At 45.5% G+C, this 15901-nt stretch overlaps 1 protein-coding gene across 4 annotated transcripts in view; it reads right to left on the bottom strand.

Annotated features, from left to right (window-relative positions):
• LOC146861186 (neurabin-1-like) overlaps nt 1-15901 on the bottom strand; it is a 611401-nt gene that overhangs the window by 279137 nt on the left and 316363 nt on the right. For all 4 annotated transcript variants that reach the window (XM_085645289.1, XM_085645286.1, XM_085645285.1 and 1 more), the window contains exon 6: nt 14261-14398. In XM_085645289.1, the coding sequence (XP_085501415.1) occupies nt 14261-14398 (138 nt within the window). The remainder of the gene's footprint in view (nt 1-14260; nt 14399-15901) is intronic.

Raw genomic sequence — 15901 nt, 5'->3', positions numbered from 1 at the left:
GATTTGTTCTAAGAACCACCTTGTTACGATGTATTTGTAAGAATGGTTCTTGTATGGTTAAAGCCTGGATCTCACTTACTCTCCGGAGAGAGGTGATTGCGACAAGGAAAGCTACTTTCCATGTATGAAACTGCAGTTCACATTTGTGTAAAGGCTCAAATGGGGGAACCATGTGCCTAATAAGGACAATGTTTAGGTTCCAAACAGGAGAGCGTGTTAGTCGGGGAGGAATTATCCTTTTCAGGCCTTCCATAAAGGCTTTGATAGCAGGTACCCTGAACAATGACAAATGTCTGTTTAGCAGGTAGGCAGCAGGAGCAGCCAGATGTAATCTTATGGATGAGTATGCTAGATTACATCTTTGTAGCTGCAGCAAATGTTCTGAATGGAAGAATCTAGTGGGTCAATTTTGTTGTTATTGCAGTAAATGACAAATAGTTTCCATTTGGCTGAATAGCAAGCTCTAGGAGGACGTCTGGCTTCTTTGACAATGTTCATACAGTCTGGTGGGAGGTTAAGGTAACCAAACTAGGACTTCAGGAGGAAGATTGCTAGATTCAGTTGTGCTGGATCTGGGTGCTGTATCTCTCCAAGGTTCTGTGCAGCAGCTTTGGGGAGAGACGTAGTTTTTGCTGTGGAAGTACTGAGAGTTCGAGGAGTGTTGTGAACCATGGTTGACCATGTGGCCAGGACAGTCTTGTTGAGGAGATGTGTTTTGAATGATTTTAGTGCTAGAAATATTGCTAGTAATTCTAGGTGATTGATGTGGAACACTTTCTGTTGAGTGGTCCACCTGCCCTGAATTGTGTGATTTAGGAGATGGGCAACCCAGCCTGTGAGCGATGTGTCGGTTTTTAGCACTATCTGTGGAACTGGCTCTAGTACGGCAGCCCTCTGGAAAGGTTTTGTGTGTTCCACTTCTGCAGAGAGCGATGTGTGCAGCTGTCCACCAACACCAGATCTGTAAGTTGACCGTGAGCCTGGTTCCACTGACGTGCTAAGCATTCCTGTAAAGGGCACATCCGAAGTCTTGCGTGAGGTACAATAAAAATGCAAGAGGCCAACATTTCTAGGAGCTGCATAAACACTCGAGCTGGGAGGGAGTGTTGGGGTTGAAATTTTTTGATGAGGGTTTGCATACTGGTTATCCTGGCTGGATTGGGGTATGCAAGAGCTTTGGAAGTGTCTATTGTGGCCCCTAGATACTGTTGTAGGTAGGAGGGCTGTGGATGCGACTTGGTGTGGTTTATTGTGAACCCAAAGTCGTGTAGCAGCTGAATCGTTTGATAAGTGTGGTGAACACACTGGTTGTATGACTTTGCTTTTATCAGCCAGTCGTCCAGGTATGGAAACACATGAATCTGCTGTCTTCGCAGGTGTGCGGCTACTACTGCAAGACACTTTGTGAAGACCCTGGGTGCTGTGGTCACTCCGAATGGGAGGACTTTGAACTCAGTTTTGTCCGTCCACTGTAAACCTTCGATATTTCCTGTGAGCAGGGTGTATGAGAACATAGAAGTAGGCGTCCTTGAGATCTAATGTGGCAAGGAAGTCGCCTTGTTGAAGCAGTGGCAGGACTTGTTGAAGAGTGATCATGTGAAAATTATCTGACAATGTAGAAATTGAGAGGTCTGAGGTCCAGTAATGGTCCGAGAGTACCATCCTTCTTGGGGATTAGGAAATATAGGAAGTAAACCCCTGTCCATTGATGCTGTAAGGGAATTGGTTCTATTGCATGCTTTTGAAGCAGTGAGAGAACTTCCTGTTTGAGGAGCGTTAGATGTTCTGTGGACATTGGGCACTGTCTTGGCGGTATGTTGGGGGGGAGTTGCAGTAAGTTCCAGGCAGTAACCATACTGGATAATTTGTCTTACCCACTTGTCTACAGTGATGGCTTTCCAGACAGGTAGGAACTGTGAGAGTCTTGCTCCGACCAGAGTGGAATGGTCTGGAGGGAAGTCACGGTTTGTTAGTGGGGGAGGTGCGAGTGATGTTACCTCGGCCTCTCCCTTTGTTGTCATTTCCTCTGTACCCACCTCTGAAATATCCCTTGCTGGCGGATGCTTGCGTGGGGATTTATAGGAGGAAGCAGTGTTGCTTATGTTTTTGGAGGCGCCCCTATAAAAGGAGCAACGAAAGGAGCCTTGTGTTGAAGGAAACTGTAAAGCTCCCATAGATTTTGCAGTCTAAGTATCTTTTTTTTATTTTCTCTAAAGCGGTGTCTACAGCTGGGCCAAAAAATTGTTCTTGATTGAACGGTTGATTCAGTACAGTAGTTTGCACTTCTTGTTTGAAACCAGAAATGCGCAAGCATGCATGTCTGCGTAATAACACACTAGTTGATAGATCTAGATGCGGAGTCTGCTGCATCGAGGGCCCATTTAATGGATGCATTTGTAATTAACTTGCCCTCCTGAATCAAATCATTGGCTTTGGTTTTATATTGGTCAGGCAAATGCTGCATTAGGTCTTCAAGCTGGTCGTAGTGAGCCCTATCATACCTGGCAAGCAGTGCTTGTGCATTAGCTATTCTCCAGTGATTAGCTGCCTGAGAGGCAACTGGTTTGCCTGAGGCGTCTAGTAATTTAGACTCCTTATCTGGAGGTGGAGCATCACCGGAGGTCTGAGAGTTGGCACGCTTCCGTGCATTGGTGACTACCTGTGAATCTAAAGGGAGTTGACCTTTAATGTAGGCGGGATCATTGAGGGCGGGTTTATATTTATCAATCCAATGATTGAGAATCCTGGTCCTGACAGTGTCTTTGAAGACGTCCGGTGCATGTTTAATGACACCTTTGAGCATGGGTAGTGTTTGTACTGTCTTTTCTGACTGTGCAAAGGTATCTACAAGGAAGTCTTCCTCAGTGGGGTCAGAATGCATTTGGACACAATGATGCTGGGCAGCCCCATCAATGAGCCGACTAAACCCAATGTTGTAATCTGGGGGAGATGGCCTTGTGGAGTATGCATCTGGATCTGGAAGGTCTGGAGGATCTACAGGGGTATCGTAATCATCCCATGTGTCCTGTGGTATGCTAGTGTCATCAGGATTAATAAAAGGGTCATTATGCGGGTCCCCATCCCCCAAGTCATCATCCTGTGGTGGTGGTGAGTTTGCAGGAAGTATGGAGGAAGTATGGGAGACTTTATAGTAGAAGAAGGCTTAGTAGGAAGAAGAGGGTCGTAGTGGTGAAGTTGCAAAGTCTCTTTTCTTCACAGACACCTCAGGACTGTGTGGGGTGTTTAATTTCCTCTTCTTAGCTGGGAGACTAACAATACGGTCTGTTTTAGGGTCCACATGCAATGTCTTGTTTCGAATCGATAGAATCTGGTCGAAACAGTTCTTCCTCGTTGGCGTCTGCTTTTGGTGCTGACTTTTTCGGTTCCAAACGAGACTTGGATTTCTGCTCTGGAGCCTTAGAAGGGGTGTTTGGGTCCTTCGGCTTCGAGTCGTAAACCTTTTTCGGATCCGAAAGGTTTTCAAGATTTGCTTGGATCAGTTCCCGTTTCCGGCACACTGTTTTTTGGACACTGAGGTGTGGCTTGCTCGGTTTCAAGCCATGGGAAGGCTTCTCCTTTGTCTTCGGAGCCAGGCCCGGGGGCAGGGCTTCAGAAGTTTTTTCGGTCACGACTAAGGCCTTCAGGCGAAGTCTTGACTGGAGCCTTTTGTTTTTCGGGTGGTGGTTGGGGTAAGGGCAGTTGTACTCACTCATTGACTTGGAGTGATGTGGTCATCCGAGTCGGCGTCATCTGCTTCGGAGACTTTGCCGAGATCTTCCGAATCCTCTGCCTCTGGAATGTCAGGCCTTCATCGAAGAGGTCTTCTGGCACCGGTGCAACTTGTTGCGCCATAACGTGTCGTCGAGCCCAGTGATCACGTATAATCTTCTTCGAACAGAAGGAGGCCCAGGCTTGGCAATCTTTTTCTTCGTGTTCTGGTGAGAAACAAAGGTTGCAGACCTTGTGTCGGTCGCTGTGTAGGAATTTAGCTCCACACTGGGGGCATTTTTTAAATGGAGTTCTTTCCATTAGCCGTAGGCCCGAATGGCTTCGATAGGCCCAACAGCCGGCATAGACGATCGGAATAGAGTAATTTAGTTATCGCGTCGAAAGGCACAAACGAAAACATTACCGTCGAGTTTGCGATTGTTTGCCCATCAAAAAGGTTTGGAGATACTGTACCGAACTGCTGTAGTTACATATGAACCAGATGGCGAAAAAAAACAATCTGAGGATGGAGTCGATGCCCATGCGCACTATCGTCCAAGGGAGGAGTCACCTATCTCGTGACTACACAAGACATCTTCCAAGACAACAACAAGATGCAAGCATCCAAGCCCAGCACCAGATGGTGATCTACACAAAAGTATGAATTCTGCAGCTCATATGCCTCGAACATATTTTTATACAAATACACAATAAAGAAAGTGCTCCTAAAACTACACAGACAAATTTCAATAGCAAAGAAACTTTAGTGTAAACAAAAGTAATAATGATGGCAAAAGAAAAACAAATTGTATACAAAAACACGTTTGTGGAATCACAAAAACACTCAAGTTGTGTATTAGTATAAAAATATTTTCTAATATTGAAAACATCCTTTGATGAAGATTTATGGGTACTGGTTCATAATTTTTTTCAATCATTAATATGAATCACTTAAAGTCATTGTAGCTTTTATAGAGTGGTGGAGATGATGGCGTACTCTGCCACAAACTGGCTGCAGATGATCCTGGAGGATCGGACTATGAAGGTTTTGCGATGGAGGAGTGGGTTGTGGCCTGGCTCGACATGTGTCCTGACTCGACGTCTGGCCTCCAAACCCACTGGGAAAGGTGAACCGCGTCCACGGCCCTGCAGAGCTGCTGAGCTTGCAGGCCCTCTGGCTGGAAAAGAGTAGGCTTGATTCGTAGCCCCTTCCGTAGCCACGGAAAGAGCGAACAGTAGATGCCGGCCGGGAAGCTGTGGTGAGTCCCAAGGACTTGGCCATGGCCCGCAAGTCTTTGAAGCGCTCAAGGGCGGCATCTGCCTGGTCTCCAAACAGGCGTGAGCCATCCAAGGGCATGTCCATGAGGTTAGCCTGGACATCTCCCGAGAAGCCAAAAGTTATTAGCCAGGCATGACGACCACTGTAGTGGAAATCGCTCTGCCCAGCGAGTGTCATGTCCAAGTCTCATCTGATGGCGAACTTTGCTTCGTCTCTCCCATCAGAAATAGCTTGGGAGAGTAGAGCTCAGTCCTCCTCCGAGACCTTGGGCAGCACTTGTGCAACCTTGTCCCATATAGAATGGGAAAAATGGGCCAAAAGACATGTGGCGTTCACAGACCGCAATGCAAGACTGGCGGAAGAAAAACTTCTTTTTTTTACCAAAATTCTCCCGACTTTTGGATTCCTTGTCCAGAGGTGTGGAAGAAAACGCACCACGGGAAGTGGAAGCTGTGGTCACCAAGCTTTGTGGGGTGGGTAGTGAGGAAAAGTGGGTCGCCCGGTGCAGGGCGATGGCGGCAGGCAATCGTCCTATTCACAGGAACCCTTGAGCTGAGTTTGGACTTGGTACCCAGGATGACGTGCGTCAAGGTCTCATTAAAAGGCAGCAAGGGTTTCCGAGCTACAGACCCTAGGCTGCAGGACCTCTGTCAAAACGTTAGTACTGACTGCCACCGTAGGGAACTGCAGGTCCAGGACCTCCGTAGCCCTCCGTGCCACCATGGCAAATAATGCCCCCCTCCTCCCTAGCCAGGGTAGGTGGAGACACCATGCCAGAGTCTGGGGAGGTGTCCAAACCACTGGCATCACGCAGTTCCTCATACCAGTCCATCTCTTGTGGTAGCTGGATTTCTGAGGGATCCTGCTCCTCCCCCAATTCTCTTCATCCATCCCCAACCCTTCAGAAAACGTAAGGTTGACCAACATTGGTGCCGTACGGCTTCGTGTCGTCGGGTAGGAGGATTGGGGAGGCGCCGGTGACAATGAGGACTGGACTCTGGATGCAGTGCTGGGGAAGGTCGCTGTGGAAGTGCGACCGGCGCTGGTCCGTACTCGGCACCGGGTCCAGTCAGAGTCCGTGGCACCACGGCTGGAGCCGCAGGCGCAGAACCGATGGGGACACCTCCATTAGCTGAGCCTGCAGGGCTCGAAGGCACGCAAGCAGGGTCAAACCGCCCAAATACGGTGCACATGGTATCGAAAAACTCTTTAAGATGGAAGACTGTTGCTCCCGGACCCAGAAAGGTAGGGAAACGCAGAGCCGACCCAGGTACACGCTCCGCGGAGCCTCGAAACCTGTCGCGAGACGGGCGAGGTGAAGTCAAAGCAATCTTCGACTTCTTGTGCTTTTTGTGGTGCCTCTTACCTGACTTCAATGAAGAGGACTTTGATTTGCTGGAACGGTGTTCGGACCTTCCTCTTGACAGAGATCGAGACTGACGAGGCGACCTCCGCGGTGCCAGACACCGGGCCACGGGCAGCTTTAGAGACCGCTACCTCAAAGCTTTCAGCGCCATGGCCCGGCAGTCAGAGCACGACTGAGTCGTGGTTGCGCTCCAGACACCAAAGAAACACTAAGTGAGGGTTTGTGACCAACATGATGCAGTGACAGGTGCCACACGGCTTGAACCTGGAGGCTTTTTTGGATGACATCCTACACACTAAAAGGAGTCGAAAAAAAGTCTCAACGGATCTGCGCTGGCTGGCGCGGAAAGAAAACTGGTGTGCAGAGGTACTGCTACGAAAAATCTTCTGGATCCAGTCTGACGCCTGGAAGTTCAAAGGTAAGAAATCTGCGGTTAGCTGTCTCTATCAGATTCTAAAATGAATAACCAGCTACAGTACTTTTTGGCCAATCCATAGGCTAACGCAATTCTCTCCAAATGTACCTCAAACTCAACAGTCCATCTTAGTGGTTTCTGAGTAATGTGTGTAAAATTACTTATTACAGTCTAATAGGCACTCCCAACCAACGAACCAAGAGTATAAACACAATAAATATTTTACAACCAAACAATTATTTTATTTAGTTAAGGGGGCAATAAAACACAACAAATAAAATCAATTACAATACTCTGTTAGCCAATCTCAAAAATGCCCTTTAAAGCAACTTTAAAGATATTTTTTTCATAGGTGTCATAAATATAATGAAACCTGGAAAAAGAGAAAATATCTACTAGGGATGAATAAAACATACATTTTCATTTTGAATTAAAAACTGGTGGCTGAGGTACAGAGGGAAAGAATACTCCTGGGCTAGATAATGAATCAATATCTAACCCAGAGCGGCCTATACTTCAATTGGGAACCTGCTCCTTCGATCAAGCCTGCCTTAATAAGGTGCTGGTTTACAACTATAAAAGAGGCGCTAAAGTTACTCTTCCATTTTCAGAGCCGTCTGGTAATGCGGGTTGTATCAAAGGAAAGAAAAATGAGTGTGTGCCTCTGACAAACAGCAAGGTCTGGTGAGCCATCAGAAGAAGCATTCCACTGGTGTCTGTAGAAACCATTACAAACAAACGTTTAAGACAGCGAAAGGATTTTGGTATGAGAAACTTGGCTGTAACTTCTAACAGCCAGAAGTGGTACTTAATCTATAGTGACACAAAACTATTCTTGATTCCACATACAGCGGAGACCAGTGATTTGAGGAACAAATGCTTGTGACCCAGCACTTTCGCTCCAAGAGGCCCAGCAAACATGTGCACTAGAAGGAAGATCATCAATGGGTAGTAAATGGTCCAAAAGGAAAATGCTACTTTCCAGTATGCATCTGTTCTGGGCATGTAGAGCTGCAGAGTTGTACACTTTTCAATAGATCGCCATCTAGTGTTGGGCTTGGATGCTTGTACCTTGTTGTTGGCTTGGAAGAAGTCTTTTGTAGTCACGAGATAGGTAACTCCTCCCTTGGACGATAGTGCGCATGGGCATCGACTCCATCTTTAGATTGTTTTTCGCCATAAAGGGAAATGATGGAGTCAGTAAGAAATTGAAGATGTCCATGTAAGTGTATCTAATTAAGATAATACTGGAACAGATACAGGTCCCGGGGAGGCGGGTGGGCATGTACAACTCTGCAGCTCTACATGCCAAGAACAGATGCATACTGGTAAGTAGCATTTTCCGTTCAAGGCATATGAGCTGCAGATTGTACACTTTTGCATAGACTGTATAGCAGTGTCTCCCCTAGCGGTGGTCACCTGTATCTGTTGCAGTGGTTTGAAAAAGTGTTTTAAGAACAGCCTGGCCTACAGAAGCTTGCTGTTTTGCCTGCATATCAACACAATAGTGTTTAGTGAAGGTGTGTGGTGTAGACCATGTTGCTGCTTTACAGATGTCATCTAAGGGAATGTTCCGTAAGAATGCCATGGAGGCCCCTAGTTTGCATGTTGAATGCGCTCTAGGGGGAATTGTTAATGTGCGTTTAGCCTTTTGGCAACATTTGAATGCATTTGACTATCCACCTAGCAATCCCAGCTTTGGAGATGGGGTTTCCGTTATGAGGTGGTGGGAAAGCTACAAACAGCTGTTTAGTCTTTCTAAAGGTTTTAGTCCCGCCAATATAATAAAGGAGGGCTCTTTTGGCGTCAAGTGTGTGAAGAGCTCTTTCTGCTACCGAATCTGGGTTTTGGAAAAACACTGGTAACTCTACTGATTGGTTAAGATGAAAAGCAGAGATTACTTTGGGAAGGAATTTTGGGTTTGTTCTAAGAACCACCTTGTTACGATGTATTTGTAAGAATGGTTCTTGTATGGTTAAAGCCTGGATCTCACTTACTCTCCTGAGAGAGGCGATTGCCACTAGGAAAGCTACTTTCCATGTAAGGAACTGCAATTCACATTTGTGTAGAGGTTCAAATAGTGGACCCATGAGCCTAGTAAGGACAATGTTCAAGTTCCACACCGGAAAGGGTGGTAATCTGGGAGGAATTACGCTTTAAAGGCCTTCCATAAAAGCTTTAATTGCAGGTACTCAAAACAGGGACAAGTGTTGTCTGGTTCGTAAGTAAGCGGCAAGAGCTGCTAGATGTAATTTTATGGATGAATATGCTAGATTACATGTTTATAAATGCAACAAATAGCAAATGATGTTCTGGATTGAAGCATCCAGTGGGTCAATATTATGATTACAGTAAATAACAAATCTTTTCCATTTTGCTGCATAACAGGCTCCAGTAGTAGGGCGTCTAGCTTCTTTAATGATGTTCATACAGTCCTGTGGAAGGTTAAGGTATCCAAACACTAGGACTTCAGGAGCCAGATTGCGAGATTCAGATTACCTGGATCGGGGTGTCTTATGGCTCCATGGTTCTGTGTTAGTAGTTTCAGGGAGAGACGCAGTTTTTGGTGTGGAACCACTGAGAGTTCTAGAAGTGTGGTGAACCACGGTTGCCGTCTCCATGCGGGAGCGACGAGGATCATTTTGAGAAACTGTTGCCTGAGCTTGCGTACTACTAGGGGAATGAGTGAGAGTGGCGGAAAAGCGTACGCAAATCTGCCTGACCAGTTCATTCATATCACATTGCCCTTGGACGACGGGTGTGGAAACCTGGCGGCGAAGGTTGGGCATTTTGCGTTTGTGTGTGGCAAACAGATCTATGTCTGGGTGGCCCCACATTTGGAAAAATGGTTAAAGAATCTGTGGCTGAAGTTCCCATTCGTGAAATTGGTGTGTCTGCCGACTGAGCAGATCTGCAATTTGATTGTGTACTCCTGGAAGATGTTCTGCTAGGAGATGTATGTTTTGCGGCATGGCCCATCGCCATGTGTTGCGCTAGTTGAGAAAGCTGCAATGAGTGTGTTCTTCCCTGTTTCTGTATGTAATACATTGCTGTCATGTTGTCCGTCCGGACTAGGACAGTTTTGTTGAGGAGATGTGGTTGGAATGATTTTAGCGCCAGAAATATTGCTAGTAATTCTAAGTGATTGATGTGGAGCACTCTTTGTTGAGTGGTCCATTTGCCCTGGACTGTGTGGTTTAGGAGGTGGGCTCCCCAGCTGGTGAGGGATGGGTCTGATGTTAGCACTATCTGTGGAATTGGCTCTAGGAACGGCCGCCCTTTGGATAGGTTTTGTGTGTTCCACCACTGCAGAGAGTGATGTGTGCGGCTGTCCACCAACACAAGATCTGTAAGTTGACCTTGAGCCTGGTTCCATTGCTGTGCTAAGCACTCTTGTAAAGGGCGCATCTGAAGTCTTGCGTGAGGGACAATGAAAATGCAAGAGGCCCTCATTCCTGCTAGCTGCATAAACACTCGAGCTGGAAGAGAGTGTTGAGGCTGAAACGTTTTGATGAGGGTTTGAATACTGGCTATTCTGGCTGGATTGGGGTATGCCCAAGCTTTGAAAGTGTTTATTGTGGCCCCTAGATACTGATTAATGTAGGAGGGCTGCAGGTGGGATTTGGTGTAGTATATTGTGAACCCCAAATTGTGGAGCAGCTGAATTTATTGGTAGGTGTGCTGTACACACTGCCTGTGTGACTTGGCTTTTATTAGCCAGTCGTCGAGGTATGGGAACACATGAATGTGTTGTCTTCACAAGAGCGCGGCTACTACCGCCTGACACTTTGTGAAGACCCTGGGTGCTGTTACTCCAAATGGCAGGACCTTGAAATGATAGTGTTGGCCGTCCACTGTGAACCTTAGATATTTTCTGTGAGCAGGGTGTATAGGAATATGGAAGTAGGCGTCCTTGAGATCTAATATGGCAAGAAAGTCGCCTTGTTGAAGCAGGGGAAGGACTTGCTGAAGAGTGATCATGTGAAAATGATCTGACTGAATGCAGAAGTTTAGGGGCCTGAGGTCCAATATTGGTCTGAGGGAGCCGTCTTTTTTGGGGATTAGAAAGTACAGTGAATACACCCCTGTTTCCTGATGCTGTAGGGGAACTGGTTCTATTGCATGTTTTTGAAGCATTGAGAGAACCTCTTGTTTGAGAAGCGTTAGATGTTCCGTGGACATGGGACACTGTTTGGGTGGCATGTTTGGGGGTAGCAGTAAGTTCCAGGCAGTAACCATACTGGATAATCTGTCTTACCCACCTGTCTGTGGTGATGGAGTTCCACACAGGTAGAAACTGTGATAGTCTTCCCCCGACTGGAATGGAATGGTCTGGGGGAAGTGGAGGGAAGTCACTGTTTTGTGGTGGGGGAGCTGCGGGTGTTAGACCCGCGTCCTCTCCCTCTGTTATTGCCTCTCTAATTTCTTCTAGAATAACCTCTATTAGGGGAGGTGTGGGTGGGATTTTTGTAATTGGATGAGGCGGTGTCAGTGCCAATGGATTTTGAGGGGCCCCATAGAAGGAGCGACAAAAGGACCCTCTAGTAGCTGTTGTCTGTAGAGCCCCCATGGATTTGGCTGTTTGTGTCCTTTTTCATCTTTTCCAAAGATGTGTCCACAGTGGGTCCAAACAAGTGTTCCTGATCTATGGGTCGATTGAGGATGGTAGACTGCACTTCCTGCTTAAAACCAGAGATGCGTAACCATGCACGTCTACGCAGTAACACACTCGTGTTTATTGTGCGGGATGCTGTATCTGCTGCCTCAAGTGCACACTGAGGTATTCGTGATTAACTTTCCCTCTTGTATAAGGTTGTTTGCCTTGGTTTTATGCACGTCTGGCAGGTATTGAATGAGTTTTTCAAGCTTACCATAGTGGGCCCTGTCGTACCTTGTTAGTAACGCTTGTGAATTGGCAATACAACAATAATTTGCAGCTTGAGATGCAACTCTTTGCCCGATGCATCGAGTAACTTGTGGTTTGGGAATTTGCCTGTTTACGGGCATTTGCTACAACCAAGGAATCTAGAGGGAGCCTTTAATGTAAGCTGGGTCACTTGGAGCTGGCTTGTACTTTTTCTCTATTCTAGGGTTAATAACTTTGGCCCTAACTGGGTCTTTGAAAATATCAGGGGCATGTTTGATCAATGTTTGTTCGTCTCCCGCGTCTGGATCATCGGAGCCTGCCTCGAAGATGTTGTCCGGCGCCGGAGCGGTTGACCTGGACATTTTGTGTCGTTGGGCCCAGCGATCACGTATAGTCTTTTTGGATCTGAATGAGTCACAGGCCTGGCAGCGTTGACTCTTGTGATCTGGCGAAAGACACAGGTTGCAGACCGCGTGGAGATGTGTGTGTGGGAATTTAGCCCCACACTTGCATTTTTTTAATTGAGTCCTTTTCATATGCTGGTTGATGGCGTTGATCGGCCCACGTCGACGACTGGACTCGAGAAGGTCTTCGAAACCGGATGCACGTGGAATGGGATTCGCGATCTATACAATACCGGTGGGAGTTTTTTGCGCGTCTAAGGGGAATCGAACAACGTCGACCCGGAGCGCAGCAAATTACATCCGAACCAAATGGCGGAAAAAAACGATCTGAAGATGGGAGTCGATGCCCATGCGCACTATCGTCCAAGGGAGGAGTCACCTATCTCGTGACTACAAAAGACTTCTTCCAAGACAACAAGGTGCAAGCATCCGAGCCCAACACTAGATGGCGATCTATGCAAAAGTGTACAATCTGCAGCTCATATGCCTCAAAAACACATGAACAGAGGGAGGGAAGTCCCTGGCAAGCATTGTGGATCGCAAGGTGACCAGCACAATACATCTTTCATCCACACATGTAAGCAAGCGTCCCACAACAAACTATGGCTGCCTTTCGTGGCAGATTCTTACTCAACAACTAGAGGAGTCAGAACCTCAGAGATATCAGCTAAATTTGGAAACTGAATGCACAAGGACATAGAGGAAAACGGTTCTTGAAGCCAAAATGCAGAATGTGTAATTACATGAGTGGCAAAGAATATTCATCAACCAAATGTATTTGTTGAAAACAGTTATACACAGTACAAGCCAAAGAGATGCACAACTACTGAAACAAAAAAAGATAAGGCAGAGTTTCTAAAAGTAGGCAAAAAAAGGGAATGCCAAAAACTGGAAGTACAAGCTGAAAGCTGATTTGTGCCACACCAGTGATGGGCAGCATAATCAGTTTACAGAGCAAGAACCTTTGGTGACTCAAGGCCGGAGACAGGATTCTGAAATGCAAACACATTTTAGGCTGGGGTTCCTTTAAATGCTTCAAACAGAAAGCATCTTTTGGGAAATATTTTTTCACCTTTGCTTGTTGCAGTAGGCTCACTCATTCCGTTGGGAATGAAAGAGCTTTGTTCCATACTGTTACTGCAAAATTCTCTTCAAGTTTCTTAAACGGAGTACTCTTAATATTAACTCATAACATGCACACTGTTCTGACACATTCTATAGCACCAGGATCTCCAACCTTTTCTGTAAATGAAAAAACATCCAGAGTTACTAATATTGTAATGGAGACAGCATCAGACCAGAATACATTAGTGGTACACCCTATGTAAGCTTGTAAGCCATGATTACTTCAGTGCCTCTGGAAGAATTTCCAGAAATACTGTGGAAACGGACAACTGTAGTTGCAATGCACCTGGCAGCAATCTGATAATATGACCAATATGCCTCACCATGTTGCAAGATTATATATTTTGAAAATCAGTTCTGAAAATAATTGTTTTTGCTTTAATACATGATTGAGAGTTTTGATATACATATATTAACAGCTTTGATATACATATATTAAACACAACTAAGTTAAAGCTTCTAATTTAGTAGACTGGGCTGCACAAAAGAGAGCTACTTATAGGTAGCTGGAGAGCTACCCATAGATCACAAGCTACTCGTTGGCGAAGCCTGCTATAGCTGGTTGGTTTGATAAAGCACCACTGTATCATAGGATTATTTTAAAGCTCCAAATATGTTCTAATTTAATTAAAAAAGCAAGTGGAGAAATGTTTTTTTTTTTTTTTTAAATAAACATCGAGGATGCTGCTCATATGGATGAAAAACAATCTATTTCTCTCAACCTTCGGTCAAACTTTTTAGGTGGTGCTAAGTGAAGGTCTGAAAAAGGAGATAAATAGGTTTTGCCAGAGAAAACCACCTGGAAATGTCCATTATGCAAAACACACACTTGCACTTTGCTACCAAATGGCGTGTGCACTGAACCAATCAATCACCCCACATCAGTATGGGATGAGCTTTTGAGGTTGATTACTTGTGGTGCTTGTCAGCCACAAATTGTAAATAGTTAATATCACCACTATAAATTAAAAAAATAATTGAATGAAGGCCCAGGGAGGGAGAAGTATGATTTGTTTCTATTTTTCTCATCTTTAGGTAAGAGTTCTTTTGCCAAAGGCTCCAACTTGTGGATTTGTTCTTGTAAAAAATAAATTACCTCTTTAAATTTGAGAGCAAATTGGGCAGAGTCCATATCCTGTGGCATTTGCAGATCTTCATTTTCAGAAAGATAAAAAACTTCAACCAAGTTTTCACCATTTTCAAGAACATCTTCATCATCATCAAAATCATCATCCTAATAAATATATTAAAACAACTGTTAAAAAAAATAAAAATCAGAAACGCAAACTGTCATTCTGGAAACAGGCACAACACCACAAAATGGCATTTAGTGGCTCAGCGATTTGCATAGGAATTAAGAAAGCATGCACTTCATCAATTAATGGGACTTTTTCAAAAAAACTAATTGCTTGCAGCAGTGTTTGATGTATTAAGGTTAAGATTTGAATTTTAGGTAGTGGAGCGCTGATCTGATCTACGAGTCTTGACTCGCTGACATAGTTCTATCTCTTTACAGTTCACATTTTATTCCCGGACTTTAAATTCTAACGAGTTTACCTACCCTACCAGCTCTATAATTTCCTGTTTCAGTATATCTCCCAGCAGGTAAGAAATGTTTTTTTGGTTCAAGCACATCATACTACCTTTGGTTACACTTTCTCTGATGGAGACTAACTGAAGAGTCCTCACTTTTAAAATATCCCCAGGCGCCAGACAGTATCAAGAAGATTTTAACCAGCACTGCCCCTGCTCGCAGGTAGATGGCGCTGTGCAGTTATGTGCAGACTTCATCTGCCCTGGAAATGTAGAACAGAGCCGCAAGTAAGCGTCACCCATGCTCACCATCAGTTTCTTTCTTTACTCTTTACACACCCTCAGACGCTTGGCCACTGTGCCCCAGTCCTCTGACCAGGCCAGCCCTTTCAACCCAGCTCCAGTGCAGTTACAAGTCTCCCTGCCTCGACCTCTCTCTCTTCATGACCGTCTGCTTCTCTCTCATTTGTTTGCCCTCTCTTGGTTCACCACTTTCTCTGCCTTTTTGCCTTTGACCTCCTTTTCAGCTTTCAGATTTTTTTCCTCCTTTAAACTCTGCTGCTTTGAGGATTTCTTACACTTTCCTTTTTCTGTGCCACACTCGTTCTTTCTCATTCGTTCCTTGCCGCTTCTCTATGCACTTTTCTCATTCATTCTTTGTCACTGATTTATGAATTTCTCATTCTACCTTCGACATTTTTTGGTGTTTTTTTCATTCTCTCACTCTCTGCCGCTTTTCTTTGCATCTAGCACTCTTTTCTATTCATACTTTGCCAATCTTCCGTGCTGTTGCCTTTCATCCTTAAACATTTCTCTCTGCCTTTTTTTTTAATGTTTGCCCCCTTTTGGCCTCATTTAGTTTCAGCCCTCTCAAGTGCTCTTACCTCCTCTTCTTCCTTTTTCCAGCTGTTGTGCTATCCTTTGTGCCTTTCTGGTCAGCTGGTGGGATGTTCCGCCTCCTCTCCTGCACCATGCTCCCTCCCTGTTTGATTAGTCCCACCCACTGCCCCAAAGTTCAACCTCTAACTTAATGGCTGCCCCAGCACATACGTACCGCTGATCAGCCAAATGCAAGCCCTTCAGCATCTGTCTGCGCCCACCCGCACCCTGTGCCAGGTTTTCTTCCTGTCCACCACTGCCACTGCCCCGCTTCCCTATTCACCCTGAGCGCGCACCTCAGTGCTGCTGTCCCTTCAAAGGTTTT

The sequence above is a fragment of the Triturus cristatus genome, chromosome 3_1 (assembly GCF_964204655.1).
Source record: "Triturus cristatus chromosome 3_1, aTriCri1.1, whole genome shotgun sequence".
Lineage (NCBI taxonomy): Eukaryota > Metazoa > Chordata > Amphibia > Caudata > Salamandridae > Triturus > Triturus cristatus.
Note: the sequence above shows the minus strand (reverse complement) of the source record. Positions and strands in the feature narration are given on the sequence as shown.